Source organism: Phacochoerus africanus, chromosome 14 (genome assembly GCF_016906955.1).
Source record: "Phacochoerus africanus isolate WHEZ1 chromosome 14, ROS_Pafr_v1, whole genome shotgun sequence".
Classification (NCBI taxonomy): Eukaryota; Metazoa; Chordata; class Mammalia; order Artiodactyla; family Suidae; genus Phacochoerus; species Phacochoerus africanus.
This window is the reverse complement of record NC_062557.1, coordinates 25,184,194-25,201,216: the sequence shown is the minus strand read 5'-3', so window position 1 is coordinate 25,201,216 and position 17,023 is coordinate 25,184,194. Positions and strand designations below refer to the sequence as shown.

At 53.1% G+C, this 17,023-nt stretch overlaps 2 protein-coding genes across 2 annotated transcripts in view; both read left to right on the top strand.

Annotated features, from left to right (window-relative positions):
* The first annotated feature begins 497 nt into the window (after positions 1 to 497).
* LOC125113846 (tubulin polyglutamylase TTLL6-like) lies at positions 498 to 6,184 on the top strand. The gene is made up of 5 exons (XM_047756795.1): positions 498 to 676; positions 1,806 to 1,843; positions 3,260 to 3,378; positions 3,517 to 3,647; positions 5,636 to 6,184. Exons 1-5 carry the CDS (start codon positions 498 to 500, stop codon positions 5,844 to 5,846), a joined length of 678 nt encoding a protein of 225 aa, XP_047612751.1. The 3' UTR covers positions 5,847 to 6,184.
* An 843-nt stretch (positions 6,185 to 7,027) lies between these two features.
* Positions 7,028 to 17,023, top strand: part of LOC125115071 (tubulin polyglutamylase TTLL6-like) — a 37,669-nt gene continuing 27,673 nt past the window's right edge. Inside the window, exons 1-4 of the mRNA XM_047758817.1 lie at positions 7,028 to 7,374; positions 8,204 to 8,289; positions 15,144 to 15,369; positions 16,815 to 16,990. Of these exons, the coding sequence (XP_047614773.1) occupies positions 7,279 to 7,374; positions 8,204 to 8,289; positions 15,144 to 15,369; positions 16,815 to 16,990 (584 nt within the window). The 5' untranslated portion in view covers positions 7,028 to 7,278. The remainder of the gene's footprint in view (positions 7,375 to 8,203; positions 8,290 to 15,143; positions 15,370 to 16,814; positions 16,991 to 17,023) is intronic.

The window sequence follows — 17,023 nt, the reverse complement described above, 5'->3', positions numbered from 1 at the left end:
CAGGTTGCAGGTGGGAGGTTTGGTGCAGCGCCCAAATAGTTAACAGACTTCCTCAGAGCACTGCCTCTTCACCCTTGGGGACTGAGTCCCTCCGCTAGGGAGGCCTCGCTAGGGCTCGATTCTGAGGCTGTCTCCAGACACTCACTCCCTTTAATCAGAAGATTGTTTACCAAACGGTGCCATGCCTAGCGTCTCAGCTTGCTCCTGAAAACCCCAGGAGGGAAACATCAAGGCCAGGGTTGGCTGAGCGAGTCCCCAAGGTCATAGTCATGGCAAAAGGTGGAATCAGCTCCCCGCTGGAACTTGCACGGAAGCTGGAGGTGGGGTGGCATTTTATAAACTACAACCTGCTGTCTGGTCTCAGAGCTCTGGTCCACCACCCACAAGAGCAAGGGAGGGGGTCCCCCTGCAGGTGGATCCGAGTAACTGCCACTCTGTTTGCCCTCTCTCCAGAGGGGAGCCAGTGTTTTCCCAGAGCTTCCGCCCAGGCAGGGGAGATGCTCCAGTGCCTGCCTTCGGAAGGAGAGGAAGAGACAGACTCAGAAGAGAGGAGGGACAGTTCCATAGAAGATTCGAAAGAAATCGTCACCCTGGCTTTTGTGAGAGAGAACACTGGGGAGCAAAAGGGACTTCAGAATGCCTCACAGCAAGGCAAGAAGAAGAGGAAGAAAAAGAGGTTAGGATTGAAAGATGGGGAATGGGGAGCTGTGTTGGTTAGAGCAGGAGAGACCTGAAGGGAAGGGGGCCTGGGCTGCTAAGGAGTGGGTAAATGAGAAACCATGTGCGAAGTAAAAATCACAACACTTGTGGATCATATAAAAAGAGCCCACTTTTTTTTTGCTTCTGGGGGGGCTGGACCCCCAGCATATGGAAGTTCCCAGGCTAGGGGTGTGATCGGAGCTACAGCTGCCAGCCTACACCACAGCCACAGCAACACAAGATTCAAGCCACGTCTGCGACCCACACTACAGCTCAACGGCAACGCCAGATCCTCAACCCTGTGAGCCAGGGATTGAACTCACATCCTCATGGATCCTAGTTGGGTTCGTTTCCACTGCACCACAACGGGAAATCCCAGGAACCCACTTTTGGTAATCAAATCAGAATCAAATAATGGCGTGTGTCATCTAAAACCACACCTGTCCTCATCTTCATTCTATTTGCGTTTGGAATGCCTTAAAAAAAAAAAAAAATGTCGGGGGGAGAGATGATTTCCTTGTGTTAAGAAAGTACTTATTGTCCTGGGAAGTTAGTACATTTTAAATGTAACAGGACCACGCTGACTTCTTAGGATCTGACTGCAGCGTCTGCATTCCAGTCCCTGGTGAATATTTTGCCATACCTTGGTCCATTCAGGGGAGGCGGGATGAATCACTCCTCAGACTGATTGATGTCAGCTTTCTAACTCACAGCTTCCCTTAACGGGGGTGGGGAGGCGGTAAGAGGAGGGACTGTTAAGTATTTTGGCCAAAAAGATGTTCGCTTTCTCTTCCCCGTGGGCCCCCGGAGTCAAAAGATTGAGGCGATGACATTAATGTGATGCTTCAAGCAAAATCAGCTAAACTCTCCATACAGAATTTCTAGCTTGTACACAGGGTAACAGGACCGTGAACGCTTGTTTTCTGTCACTCAGCCACTGTTGGGCTGTGTGTCCTCAGTAGCAGGGATGTTCGAACCGGGCTTAATGCGGCCACTTGGGTTTCATGCAGTCCCATCTGGGACAGGATGCCTCTGCGTGCAGTCGCTTGTTCTGGCAAGCGTGTCTGTCTCTGTCTTGGTGCTTTCCCCTTTCTCTTTTCCAGATGATTGGTGATCAATCTGTCCAGCTGCCGATATGAGAGTGGTAAGCATCTGCATTTAAGGGATCCACCGGGGGACCCACTGGATTCCCCCAAAGAGTTGGGAAGCATCATTCATATATTCCTGAGGATGGAAAGGGGTGTCTTCAGATCCTGCTCTTGGCGTCTCCCAACTTAACGAACCATTTGAGGAAGTTGGAATCTCATTTCAAGAAAATACGGGTTTTGACCCCAATGGTGTGTGCTTCAACCACCTGCAGTTCCTGTCTATGGTTACATGGGGATCTGATTGCAGAGGAGGGAGCTATGGCTGTAATCAGTAGCTCTTTTTTGCTGGTTAGGGCCGCACCCTCAGCATATGGAGGTTCCCAGGCTAGGGGTTGAATTGGAGCTGTAGCCGCTGGCCTGCGCCACAGCCACAGCAGCTTGGGATCCGAGCCACACCTGCAACCTATCCCACAGCTCACGGCAACGCTGGATCCTTAACCCATGGAGCAAGGCCAGGGATCGAACCCACAACCTCATGGATGCTAGTCAGATTCGTTTCCACTGAGCCACGACGGGAACACCTCAGTGGCTCTTTTTTAGAGCACCAGTTACAAACTGGCAGTCCGTGAGCTGCAGGTGAACTACAGACCTACTTTGACTGCAGATAAGAGCGTTGTTATTTTCATTCCAAATCTGGGTTCTTTCAGCTGGTCTTGACTCTGCTGGTCACTGCAGACTCCTCTTCCTTTCCATACCTTTGAAGGCATTTGAGTTTGTGTTGGAGTCAGCAGCCAGTGATTAATATCGACAGGAACCGGGGAAGAAGTATGTGACAGCATATATGTGGCTTTGAAAGACATTGTATACTTTTCCTCTGTCAGTTTATCTGACTCATTAAGCTTGGGTCTGACTGATGGTAAGGCTTAGTTTAGGGAGTTCCTGTTGTGGCGCAGTGGAAACAAACCCAACTAGTATCCATGAGGATTCAGGTTCAAGCCCTGGCCTCATGCAGTGGGTTAAGGATCAGGCGTTGCCATGAGCTGTGGTGTAGGTCCCAGATGCGGCTCAGATCCCACGTTGCTGTGGCTGTGGTGTAGGCCAATTCGACCCCTAGCCTGGGAACTTCCATATGTCGCAGGTGTGGCCCTAAAAAAAAAGGATTAGTTTATATTCCCTGAACATTCAGTATGAGTGTTTGGAGGAAAGCCAGAGGCTTATTTCCTGGCAAGGGTGAGACGTTGACATAAGACAACCTTTCTGTGGCGGGATCACTGGGCACAGGCTATGTTCTCCAACAGCCTGCAACTCCCTGTGCTCCTTTCTCGGCCCTGGTGGCTCCAGATGGGGCCAGATGGCTTCCAGCCCCAAGGAGCCCAGCTGTCTGTCTTCCATGCGCGGGCTGGGAGCCCCTAGAGACATAGCCTTTCCCACTTCCCTGCTGATGGGGCTTCTTTTCTCCAACTCCATGGCAGTGCGTAGGGCCGCCCAACAGTATGGCCTTCGAGAGGGAGGGGAAGGCGACGACTGGACCCTCTACTGGACTGACTACTCAGTGTCACTGGAGCGGGTGATGGAAATGAAAAGTTACCAGGTATCTGGGTCAGGGCTGGTCCTCAGTGGAAGTGTGGCCTCTCCCCTGTGGGGCCCCTCCCTTAGGACTCTTTCCCCAGGGGAGCTCCTGGGGACCCCCAGGGGGGCCGTTGTTTATGCATTCCCGCTTCCCCTGCAGAAAATCAATCACTTCCCAGGGATGGCCGAAATCTGCCGCAAGGACTTGCTGGCCAGGAATATGAGCCGCATGTTCAAGATGTTCCCTAAAGATTTCCACTTTTTCCCAAGGACCTGGTGTCTGCCTGCTGAGTGAGTGCCCACTTGTGCCCCTCCCCACCCCCCCCACCTCCAGTTTACATTTCCGTCCTGCCCTGCTTTCTTCCCCCCCCCCCCAACCACCCCACCACTTTTCCCTTCCCAAAGGATCTCTGCAGGAAGCAAAGGGATCAAGGGTGTGTCCAAGGTTGAGAAAACACAAGGCTCTGCCTATAAAATTTGATGACATTTAGGGGCTGGGTGCCTTGGAGCCGGTGCCTGCAGGTGGGATGAGAATTCGTTCTGACCTTGAAAGCTGTTGATTTTGAACTCGTTCCAGCCTTTTCACAGTGCAGTTTCTAAATTTGAAAGGCCCTTGAGCCCTTGTGGAAGGAATGAGGTTAAGGTTGGCTCCCAGGTGAGGAGCAGGGAGGGACACCTGACCTCTGACCCATGGCAGTGCAGTGGATGGCTGTCTGCCTTTTCCCATCTCTGGTCTCCCTCTGTCCGTCTGGAAACTGGACGTCCATTCCTGGTACATTAACTACTCTGGACCACACCACCAAGAAAGAGGAGAATGGGAGATGACATGCGTGTGACCTGGGAATAGAATGGTGTTTGAGATGAGGTTGGGGGGTAGAGAAGCATTGCCATCAGAATTATCCTCACATGGCGAGGGCCCCCCAGGAACCCTACTCTCTCTTCTCCACCCAGTGCTTCCCAAACCAAGAGCCTCAGGGTCCCCAGCCTTTCCTGGCTTGTCTGGAACAATTTTCAGGGCTTAGCAGCAGCTTAGAAGGAAATATCTGCCATCAAGGTGACAAGTGGTCCAGATTTCATGGCCACCAAGGAACATTGCAATTATGGGAATTTTGCTGTGATCAGAAGTTTCCTTTTGAGTTAAACTGCAAACCAAGTAGTATAGTGAGACTGAGATTTATAATCCATGAGATTGGTTTCTTTCTTCTGAAAATACTTTCTTTGGAGTATGTTCAAAGGCAGTACCTGCCCTCTCATGTTCTAGCTGGAGCGGAGGAGTTACAGAGAAAAAGCTGGAGGCCAGAGTTGGGGTGGGTATTGGGGGAGGGGGTGGGGAGAGACCAATTGATTCAAGGTCACATCATTGGTCAGAGCTTGGGTCAGGTTCAGACACCACATCTCCTATCTGCAAACTCAGAAAGCTGAACCCCTTGGGTCACGGCCACCTTATGGGGTGTGTGGCGAGGGCCCCTGCCTTGCCTGTGTCATGTTGTGGATGAGATGCATGTCACTGTCCTCACCGTGTAGATGATGGAATTGCGGCTTAGAGAGGTCAGGTCCTTGCCAAGGGCTGCACAGCTGTGAGTGCTGTTGCCTGGATTTAAATCCAGGCCTGAATTCCCGCCAGAGCCCACCCCCTCTCTGCTGTGTGTGCTCAATTGTCTCTGGGCATCTGTCTGTCAACCCCAGGGCTTTTGTCACTTTTTTTTTTTTTCCGGTTCAGGGCTGCACCCATGGCATATGGAAGTTTCCAGGCTAGGGGCTGAATTGGAGCTGCAACTGTCAGCCTACACCACAGCCACAGCAGCGCCGGATCTGAGCCACGTCTGTAACCTACACCGCAGCTTGCGGCACTGCTGAATCCTTAACCCGAGGCTAGAGATCAAACCCACAGGAATCCTATATCAGGTTCTTAACCTGCTGAGCCACAACGGGAACTTCTTCTCTTTTTTTTGGTTTTTTAGGGCTACACCCACAGCATATGGAGGTTCCCCGCCTAGGGGTCAAATCGGAACTACAGCTGCCGGCCTACACCAGAGCCACAGCAATGCCAGATCTGAGCTGTGTCTTCGACCTATACCACAGCTCACGGCAACGCAGGATCCTTAACCTGCTGAGCGAGGCCAGGGATCGAACCTGCAACCTCATGGTTCCTAGTCAGATTCATTTCCGCTGCGCCACGACGGGAACTCCCTATTTTCTTTTTTAAAAAAGAACTAGGCCTTTGTTTTCCCTGATTCCCCAGCTAAAGGTGTTATCTCATTCCCTCCCTGCTCCTGTAGCTGGGGAGATTTGCAGAACTACGGCAGGTCAAGAAAAAATAAGACATACATCTGTAAGCCGGATTCGGGCTGCCAAGGGAGAGGTATATTCATCACCAAGACAGTGAAAGAAATCAAACCAGGGGAGGATATGATCTGTCAACTCTATATTTCAAAGGTACTTCCTCATCGTGATGATTTATTTATCATCCACAGCAGCCTCAGGCTGTAGCTCCCCCGGACCGATTGTGAAATGAGGGGAGGCAGGCTGGGTGCCGGGAAAGCCTGGTCCTGTCTTCTGCCTTGGACTTTGCTGGGCCAAGCCTTTTGAGCAGAGATGGGACACATGTATGGGCCCTTGGCCTTGCCCCCTTGTCAGCTGGGCTGGCCCTGCCAGGCTGGCCCCTGGTCTCTGACAGATGGCAGTTGGGAGAGCACCTTTGGCCTGTGGAGGCCCCACCTCATTTGGGAGAGGGGAGTAGCCCTGGAGAGTTGATGGCAGCCGGCTTTACTTTACTCCAGGGCTGGAGGGAACCCTCTAGAAGGTTCCCTCCATGGAAGGGAGGCCTGGCCAGCATTGCAGGGAGAACTCTGGCAGAAATGTGACTGTAACATAGCCTTGGATGGTGACATGGCCTTCATCACAGGACTTTTTTTTTTTTTTTTTGCTTCTTTTAGGGCCACACCCTGAGGCATATGGAGGTTCCCAGGCTAGGGGTCAAATCGGAGCTACAGCTGCCAGCCTATGCCATGGCCACAACCAACAACTCGGGATCCGAGCCACATCTGTGACCTATACCACAGCTCCCAGCAACACCAGATTCCCGACCCACTGAGCAAGGCCAGGAATTGAACCTGCATCCTCATAGATACTAGTTGGATTTGTTTCTGCTGCACCACAACAGGAACTCCCATCAAAGGAGTTTTTTTTTTTTTTTTTTGTCCTTTTACCTTTTCTAGTGCCGCTCCTGTGGCACATGGAGGTTCCCAGGCTAGGGGTCTCATCAGAGCTGTTGCCGCCGGCCTACACCAGAGCCACAGCAGCGCGGAATCCGAGCCTCGTCTGCAACCTACACCACAGCTCACGGCAACGCCGGATCCTTAACCCACTGAGCAAGGCCAGGGATCAAACCCACAACCTCATGGTTCCTAGTCGGATTCGTTAACCACTGAGCCACGAAGGGAACTCCTCAAAGGACCTTTTCGATGTAATTTTGTGGAGTTTCCTGCTGGCTCAGTCAGTTAAGGATCCAGCTTTGTCACTGCTGCAGCTCAGGTTCAATCCCTGGCCCAGGAATTTCTACATGCAATGGGCACGGCCAAAAATAAATTAATGTTATTTTGTCTCACTGCCAGGAGAGTTCTTAGAGGGGGTTGCTCCTGCCATTCCTCAGATGAGGAATCTGAGGCCCAGTGTCCTTTAGTGACTTCTCCAAGGTCCCATGGCTGGTCACCGAGCCCAACTCCCTTTTCCCCCTCCCTGGCCCCAGCCCAGCCTGCACTCTATAACGTGGGCAGCATTGGCACCAACTCCACAAAAGCAAGACAGGGGGCTAATGAACTTCAAGTCTGCGCTTCTCCTCTAATGCTGTGTGGCTTCTGCTCTCTCCTCTCAGCCCTTTATCATCGACGGGTTCAAGTTTGACCTACGGATTTACGTGCTCATGACATCCTGTGACCCTCTCAGGGTTTTTGTGTACAATGAAGGCCTGGCACGCTTCGCCACCACCTCTTACTCCCACCCCTGCACTGACAACCTGGTGAGCTCAGGGGCACGCCGCCTCTGCCCTCCGCCCTCAGCAGATAACAAATCCTAGTTAAATGGACATTGTCAGGCGCGGTTGGACATGGCTGTCGTTTGCTGAACATCTACCTATGAGGGTCGTATCCCTTCTTTCATTTGGCCCTTCCAGGAGCCCTCAGAAATAGGGATTATTGGAATTCCCGCTGTGGTGCAGCAGAAATGAATCCAACTAGAAACCATGAGGTTGCGGGTTCGATCCCTGGCCTCAATCAGCAGGTTGAGGATCAAGCATTGCTGTGAGCTGTGGTGTAGGTTGCAGACATGGCTCGGATCTGGCATGGCTGTGGCCAGCAGCTGTAGCGCCAATCTGACCCTTAGCCTGGGAACCCCCGTATGCCGTGGGTGCGGCCCTTAAAAAAAAAAAAAAAAAAACAGGGATTGCCATCTCCATTTTACAGATGAGGGAACTAAAGTCCAGTTATGAGGGACTGGTCCAAGATCACAGAACCAGGAAGAGGCCAGGTTGGCCTGCCTGCACAGCTACTGTCCCGAGGTGCTCAAGGAAGGACATGGGCCAGCTCTCGGTCCTCCCCCTGCATCCCCCAGCCCCCAGGACACCTGAAGTCCCCTCGGCAGAATGCCACCCAATGTCAGGAGGAGGTGGGAGTTTCTTATGCTCCCATTGGCTGTAGGATATGCCTTCTTGCTTCCTCTGTTTTGCCAGTAAAGTAAGCTCTGAGATGCCCCCCTTTCTTTTCTGTCTCTCTAAGCCCCAGGGGCCACAGAGATGAAGTGGGAGGCCGCCTTTCCTTCCTGTCCCCACAAACTTGTGTCTCTTTCCCCAGGATGATATCTGCATGCACCTGACAAATTATTCCATCAATAAGCACAGCTCCAATTTCCTGCAAGATGCTCACTGCGGCAGCAAGAGGTAAGGAGCGGCTTCCCTTCTCTTTTCTTCCCCTGTCAGGCTCAGAGCTGCTCTCCCAGATTCTCCCCAGACCCCGTCCGTCCCCATCAGTGCTGCCATCTTGGGGTCCCGTGGCCTCAGAAAATATTTCTCTGCCTCGAAACCCAGAACAGACACCTTAGTCTCAGCCCTCTGGCTGTTAATCATTAAAAGGAGGCCACATCATAAACCCTAGGAGGTTGGGAGGAGGAGAGATAAACACGAGCTGTTTCCCTGGCAGGGTACACAGACACGCACCACAACATAGTCTTGTTAGAGTTGGCCCTTCTGATTCCCCAAACCAGCAGATTATTTATTGATCGCCGGTCTGCCATTGGAGAGGGACTGGCCAGCCCTGTGTTTCCCTGGGGTGTGGCTCCAACAGAGATTCTCAAGTGATGTGTCATGACTGGTGTGACATGATGTGTGGCTGGCTGGCTCGAAGTTTCCCCAGAAGAAGGGGGAAAACGAGAGGACTGCAGTCTCTCCCCAAGTGACTTTTCTACCCCTGTTATCCTCTAATCCTGTCTCTTTGACCTTTAAGAAAAGGGGTGGGACCCAGGAGTTCCCTGGTGGTCCAGTGGTTAGGACCTGGTGCTTGTGTGCTGTGTGTTGGGGCCCATGCGGATGCTTTGTGTTCATATTCTTCACTGCAGATTTTTTTTGTTTTTATTTTTGTTCTTTTTTTGCTTTTTAAGGCTGCACCCAAGGCATATGGATGTTCCCAGGCTAGTGTTCCAATTCGAGCTACAGCTGCCGGCCTAGCCATAACCACAGCCACGCCAGATCCAAGCCACGTCTGTAACTACACTGTAGCTCACAGCAACGCCGGATCCTTAACCCACTGAGCGAAGCCAGGGATCGAACCTGAAACCTCACGGTTCCTTGTTGGGTTTGTTTCCACTGCGCCATGAGGGGAACTCCATGTTCTTAGCTGAATTTTCGCAACACTGTGGCAGAGGTGTTAGACTCTCCCCTTTGTAGGTGGACAGCTATGAATTAGGTGCCATCTACATTTTACGGACGATGACCCCAGGCCTCTGTGAGGTCACATAAGCTGCCCAAGGCCACAGGCTAGAAACGATAGAGCTGGACAAGAAGGTCAGTCTATCAGATTTCAAGGAGTGTGCTCTTCGTCCTGCATCAGACTTGAAGGGCTGATAAACAGGCAATCTGTTGGGCTTCCGAGCATCAGAGAAGCACAGGATGTTTCATGACCCCCTCCGGAGCAGAGTTCCAAAAAGCAAATGTGGAGTTTCCGTCGTGGCGCAGCGGAAACGAATCCAACTAGGAACAATGAGATTGCGGGTTCGATCCCTGGCCTCGCTCAGTGCATTAAGGATCCGGCATTGCCATGAGCTGTGGTGGAGGTCGCAGACGTGGCTCGGATCCCGTGTTGCTGTGGCTGTGGCTGTGGCTGGTGGCTACAGCTCCGATTAGGCCGGGGAACCTCCATATGCCATGGGAGCAGCCCTAAAAAGACAAAACAACAACAACAACAACAAAACAGACAGAAAGCAAGTAGAAGATGGCTACGGTAGGCCTGCTGGAAGCGGAGATGTTGGACTGGACGGAGGGCCTCGGCCACCCTTCTTGTCCGTGGCTCTCCCACCTCCTCTTCTCCCGCTGGGACTGCGGGCACAGGCTGGGCCCATTGCATGTTGAACTGCGGTGCTCGGGGAGGCCAGGTTTCCAGTCCCTGCTCCGACTCTGGCCGGCTGAGCTACCTTGAGCAAGTCCCTTCCCCTCTCTGAGCCTCCATTTCTTGGTCTGTAGGATGAGGGCAGGGAGACCCCTTGCCCTGCCCAGCTCATGGGGTCATTCCGGAACGCAGGTGACCTGTGACTGTGCTCGTGGTTACTGTCGGTTTTCCTTAGTCTATGGGCTCTGTAACCAAAGGGCCCTCAGCTCCCTTCTCTTTTGAGGACAGACACCCCACCCTCAGGCTGCGGGTGCTCAGGCCGTCCTGGGGGGAGTTGTGTGGTGCCAGGACTCAGGTGAGGGACTGGAGCCTTGTTCTGCGGCCCTCATTCCCCCTCTCTCCTTCCTTTTCCTTCTCCTTACCTCTCTTACCGGCCTGGCCTCACCCCTCTGTCCCTCTCAGTCTCCCCTCCCTGCTGCGCTCGGGCCCAGCTCTCCTCAGCTGCACCCAGGGTCTCCTGTTGCTTCCAGCCCCACATCTCCCAACGTCATCATGCGTTCTTTCTCCTCACTTCCTACCAGCAGTCCAAGCTTCCCCCTCTACGTCTGACCCGTAGATCGGAGAGGGTTTCTTTTTTTTTTTTTTTGTCTTTTCTAGGGCTGCACTTGTGGCATATGCAGGTTCCCAGGCTAGGGGTCTCATCGGAGCTGTAGTCACCAGCCTACACCACAGCCACAACTACGCGGGATCTGAGCCACGTCTGCGACCTACACCACAGCTCACGGCAACGCCGGATCCTCAACCCACTGAGTGAGGCCAGGGATCGAACCTGCGTCCTCATGGTTCCCAGTCGGCTTCGTTAACCACTGCGCCACAATGGGAACTCTGGAGAGTTTGGTGTCACCTTTGATGTTCCCTTTTCCAGCAAGTTATTAAGTCCGGAAGTTTCTTCCTTCATATATCCCTCCATCCCCTCCTTTCCCCCAGACTCAGACCTTCCTCCAGCCCATCCTTGACAGCTGTGTGGGCTTCTCACTCTTCCCCCCAGCTCCAGGCACCTCTGCTTAGCCTTTCAGTACCTCCATATTCTCACGGCCTGCCTCAGATGTAGCACAAAGGACCTATTGAGGTGACGTGTATGAGTGTGCTTCAAAAACAAAAATGTGGGGGAGTTCCCGTTGTGGCTCAGTGGGTTAAGAACCTGACTAGTAGCCATGAGGATGCGGGTTCTATCGCTGGCCATGCGCAGTGGGTTAAGGATCTGGTGTTGCTGCAAGCTGCAGTGTAGATCTTGGATGCGGCTTGGATCTGGTGTTGCTGGGGCTGTGGTGTAGGCCAGAACTGCAGCTCTGATTTGATCCCCAAGATGGGAACTTCCATGTGCCGCAGGTATGGCCCTAAAATGCACAACACAAAACTCAACTAACAAAAAAAATCCCAAGTAAGCATGATTATTATCATCCTGATTCTGCGTATTGGGAAAGAAGTCAAGTAGCCTGCTCAAAGCCACACAGCTAGGAAGCGACCAAGCTGGAATGAACCCCGGAGTCTGTGCTCTTAACCACTAGGCAACACCCCCGGTGCTATCCCTTCCGTGGCATTCTCCCAGGACACTCTCGCTCACATCCCCGACACAGGCCTTGCCTAGTCCTACCGCTCTGTCTTTGCTCAGCTCCAACTGAAAACATGAGAGAATAGCCTTGAAGAACCTTCTGTTCCACTCAGCCTCCACGTCACCTTTTTTTTTTTTTGCTGTTTCTTGGGCTGCTCCTGTGGCATATGGAGGTTCCCAGGCTAGCGGTCGAATCGGAGCTGTAGCTGCCAGCCTACTCCAGAGCCACAGAAGCGCAGGATCCGAGCCACATCTGTGACCTACACCACGGCTCACAGCAACGCTGAATCCTTAACCCACTGAGAGAGGGATCAAACCCGCAACCTCATGGTTCCTAGTCGGATTCATTAACCACTGAGCCATGATGGGAGCTCTTCCACGTCGCCTTCTTTAATCTGGTTCTAGGTGCCGGTCCAGCCATGTAACCGCTGCAGTGTGGGCGAAATCCATCTTCTCTGTGGGCCTCTGTTTCCCCACCAATCAGAGGATTGGCTTCCATCTCTAAGGACAAGCCTGTGGAATCTGAGTCTAATCCCGCCAGTAACTTCTCCATCTCCGGACTACCCCACCCTTTTGGTCAACATCAGCCATAGCCTGTGACTGCTCTTTGTTGGGGCACATGTTTGGCTTGTGTCCCCAGTCGTACTTAAGTTCCTTGAGGGTTAGAATGGTGCCCCAAGAGTTCTGGTCGTGGCACGGTGGAAACAAATCCAACCAGGAACCCTGAGGTTGCGGGTTCGATCCCTGGCCTTGCTCAGTGGGTTAAGGATCCGGCATTGCCGAGAGCTGTGGTGTAGGTTGCAGACGCAGCTTGAATCCCATATTGCTGTGGCTCTGGCATAGGCTGGTGGCAACAGCTCTGATTGGACTCCTAGCCTGGGAACCTCCATATGCCGCGGGTGTGGCCCTAAAAAGAAAAAGACAAAAAAAAATGGTGCCCTGGCCTCTGGGTACTTCCCATGTTGCGGGGCAGGGTCCTTACCATCTCTCCCTCCCATTTGCTTTTGTCTTCCTCATCTTCCTCTTCCCCATCTTTTGTTTGGGGGGGGACGGCCACATCCACGGCATACAGAAATCCCCAGGCCAGGGATCGACGCCAAGCCTTGGCAGTGACAACACCAGATCCTTCACCTGCTAGTCCCCTGGGGAACTCCATCTTCCCTATCTTTTGAGACAATCTGCTTCTTATTTTTTTAGGGCCACACCTGAGGCATATGGACATACCCAGCCAGGGGTCGAATCAAACTTCAGCTGCCGGCCTGCGCAACAGCCACAGCAATGCCAGCTCCAGACTTCATCTGTGACCTACACCACAGCTCACGGCAATGCCAGATCCTAATCCACTGAGCAAGGCCAGGAATCAAACCCACGTCCCCACAGATACTAGTCAGGTTCGTTACCACTGAGTCGCAACAGGAACTCCTATCCCCTCTTTTTTAATACCACCTTTCCCATGCCACAGGCACCGCCAAAAAAAACCCAAAAAACAAAAAACTCCCCATTCTGCTTCTCATACCATCTGCCTCACCTGCCCCACACTCCCCCCTCCCCTTGAGGCCAACTATACCCCCAGTAAACCCCCACCAGGCTGCAAACTCAGTAGGAACAGTGAAGAAGAAGATTAAAAAAAAACTGGAAACCCGACAGGCCTCTGGGGCAGAGACTGGGTCCTTGTCATCTTGCAGGGTGCCTGGCACATAGCTGGTGTGTTAGGTTGCATGGACTCACCACTGGGCATTATGAAATCGCATAAGAGTGTGTACTCACTGTGGTGTGCCTGAGTCATCCAGAAGAGGTTACGTTATGATTCATAAGAAGGTAGAGGAGTATATAATCTATTTTGGGAAGATTTATTTCCCAGTTAGGCAGATGAAACACATTTTTTTTCCTGCACTTGAAAGGACTGGTTTCAAGGAAGCTGGAAAATTCTTTTATGTGCAACATGCCATCCCCGACAGAGATAGGTGGAAGAGGTGGGCCTCTGTCTTGAGGGGCCTCATTTATTGGTTTTTAGATAAATGCATCTTTGATTGTTTCATATGTGTGCTGACTCCCCAAAGGGCCCCGTGAGAGAGGTGGTGGTTTCCTGGGATCCCCTCATTGCATAAGTTTTGCCTGCACAGCAGTCCCTTTAGCCACTGTGCACGGGCTCTGTTGACTTGGGTCCGGCGAGCTCTTTGAACTTGGCTGCGTGAGCCATGTTTCCTGTCTTCTCATTCTCTTTGCTCTTCATCCTCTGGCATCACCCATATTTCCTCCTCCAATATTTCCCACTTCGCACTTTGGCTTTCTGGGCCCAGATGTGTGCCTGTGAGGGGGCGGGGGTCTGTCCCCACCATTGCCTCTTGGACCCGTCAGCCCTGTCTCTGTACTGGCTGGCTCAGAGTGGACTGGAGCGTTTCCTCAGATGCTTCCTCGTGCCCTGTCTGCGTGGAGTAGGTGTCCTCTGATTTCTGGGACAGGCTGACCAGCCCTCTCGGTTTGACTGAGGGGTTTCCTGGGATGTGGGACTTCCACTTCTAAAATCAGACTGTCTGGTTTGCCTGGGACAGTTGGTAACCCTATTTGGGCAACCCTAGGGTTATCTTTTCCCTACGAGCAGCCCTAAAACAAAATTTCTGTGTCATTACTGTCCTCAGAATTCCGTCAGAAAGCTGAGGACAACCCAGGCATCGGCAGTCTTAAAAGGCTCCTTAAGGAGTTCCCTCATGGCTCAGTGGGTTAAGGATCTGGCGTTGTCGCTGCTGCGGTTCTGGCTGGTTACTGCTATGGCGTGGGTTGGATCCTTGTCCTGGAACTTCGCCATGCCACAGGCATGCCCTCCCCCAAAAAGGGGGCTCTGTAAATGCTTCTAAGGAACACCGAAGGCTGGGAAACCATTGCCACCAAAGCAAAACTGTGATGTGGGGTGGGTTTTCTTCCTTTCCCTTCTCTCTTTCTCTCTTTCTTTCCCTCTCTCTCTCTCTCTCTCTCTCTCTCTTTCTTTCTTTCCTTGTCTTTTTAGGGCTGCACCCAAGGCATATGGAGGTTCTCAGGCTAGGGGCCGAATTGGAGCTGTAGCTACTTGCCTATGCCAGAGCCACAGCAATGCGGGATTCAAGCTGCATCTGCAACCTACACCACAGCTCACGGCAATGCTGGATCCTTAACCCACTGAGCGAGGCCAGGGACCAAACCTGCAACCTCATGGTTCCTAGTCGGATTTGTTAACCACTGTGCCAGGACGGGAACTCCATACCCTTATTTTTTTATTCACCCATGAAGACTTCCACCCAGGAGACCCAATCCCTGAGCCAGCCCACCGGTATTTTCTAGGTCACAGTGAAAGTGCCCAGGCCAGGACTTACATGCCACTATATCCACATCCACTCCAGGACGATGGAGGCTTGAGGAGTGTGGCCCTGTGGCCTTGTGGCAGAGTCCTTGGAGCTGACCCACCCCTGGCACCACCCTGGCTCCTGGGTGTCCCTCTCCACTGGATTTGGGGCCTTCTTCTCCAGAAATTTCTGGTTTCCAGCATGCTGTGGCCTCAGATGACCAGAGGTGGGCTGCCCTGCATCAAGGCCTGCGGTTTCCTTCCAGGAAGCTCTCCACCTTCAACGTGTACATGAAGAGCCGTGGCTACAACGTGGAGCGGATCTGGGGGGATATTGATGACGTCATCATCAAGACCATCATCTCGGCGTACCCCATCATCAAGCACAACTACCACACCTGCTTCCCCCACCACACACTCAACAGCGCCTGCTTTGAAATCCTGGGCTTTGACATTTTGCTGGATCACAAACTCAAGCCCTGGCTGCTGGAGGTAGGGAGGTTGGGGTGAGGGGGTGAAACTGGCCCCTTGTTCCAGGGGTCAGCCAGTCGGGCCCACCCCTCCCCCCTCCTGGCTCAGCGAGGATGTCAGACTCTCATAGTGCACCTCTCCAGCCATCGCTTCTCGCAGTGTTTGCCGCCGGGGGCTTCAGCTGAAAAGTGGCCACCAGAGGGAGGTAGACGGCCGGGAATTAGAGAATTCCTGGTGACTTCTTGAGGTCCACGCAGACTTAGAAGCTCTGATCGCAGGCACAGAGTGATTCTAAAGACAGCTCTACATTTTATTGCATTGCATTGCATTGCCTTGCATTGCGTTTTTTTCCTTTAGGGCTGCACCCACGGCATACGGAGGTTCCCAGGCCAGGGGTCAAATCAGAGCTGCAATTGCCAGCCTACACTACAGCCACAGCAATGCAGGATCCGAACGGTGTCTGCAACCTACATCGTGGCTCACAGCAATGCCAGATCCTTAACCCACTGAGCAAGGCCAGGTCTGGGTCTCAGGGGGCCTGGACCACTCAGTTCCAAGCACTAACAGAGAACAGTCTGGTGTCTGTGGGCACAGGAATGGGTAGGGAGCCACTCAGTGAGTTTCCTATCTTCCCCAGACCTATGGGGTGGTGGAAAGAGGAGGAAGAGAAGCTTCTGGGTAGCCCCCTCTCTTCCCCATCGGACCTGTGCCAGCAGCCCTCTCCTGTGGCCATTCAGTGAGCACACAGGGGGCGGGAGTGGGGGTGGGGCTGAGGTACAAGTCAGAGGTGATGGTGACAGCTGCCAGTCAGTCCTCAGCGGAGGACCCAGGATTATAGACCAGATTCCTGAGGCCTTGCCTTTCTTCCACTCCCAGCCCTTGTTCCCAAAGGTGGGTGAGAAGGAGAATACGGCCGCTTGGAGCCCTTACCCCAAAAGCAGAATTGGCCACCGGGAGCGTGCCTTCAGAAACTGCTAGAAATCTTCAAATATCCCATTAGTGCCTCTGAACAATACAGACTCTTCCGTGAGCAGGAATGAGTCCGCTCCCTCCTCCCACCCATCTCCCCCTCAACCCAGTTCGTGCAGCACTCGTTTCCCCTCCTGATGTCCCCGCCTTGGGAGTGTCCCGCCCATCTGCTCTCCAGGATGCACAGTGCTTGGAAGGGGGCACAAGGACACCGGATGGAGGGGAAACCAAGGTGACCCCCTCCCCTGTGCTTCTCAGGGAGACAGGACTGAAATAAAAGATAGTCAGATCAGAGGGGGGGTTCTGCTTCCTCCTTTCCTCACCGTGGCTCCAGTCCAGACCCTCTCTCCCCCTCCCTTCCACTCATCTCAGTAGCCGGGGGGCCCCCCCCAGGTGGGCTCGGGGCGAGGTGGGGGTCGCTCCCTGGAGGGGGCGCCTTGCCCCACGCCCTGCTTGCACTCAGGCCAGCCTCCCCAGCTGCCGTCTTGCCCTCACAGGTCAACCACTCTCCGAGCTTCTCCACCGACTCCTGGTTGGATAAGGAGGTCAAGGACACCTTGCTGTACGACACTTTGGGCCTGATCAACCTGAGAAGCTGTGACAAAAAGAAAGTCTTGGAGGAGGAGAGACAACGGGGGCGGTCCCTGCAGCTGTGTCGTTCTCGGGAGACCAGGTATAGCAGTGGGTCCGTTCGAACAAGCGATAA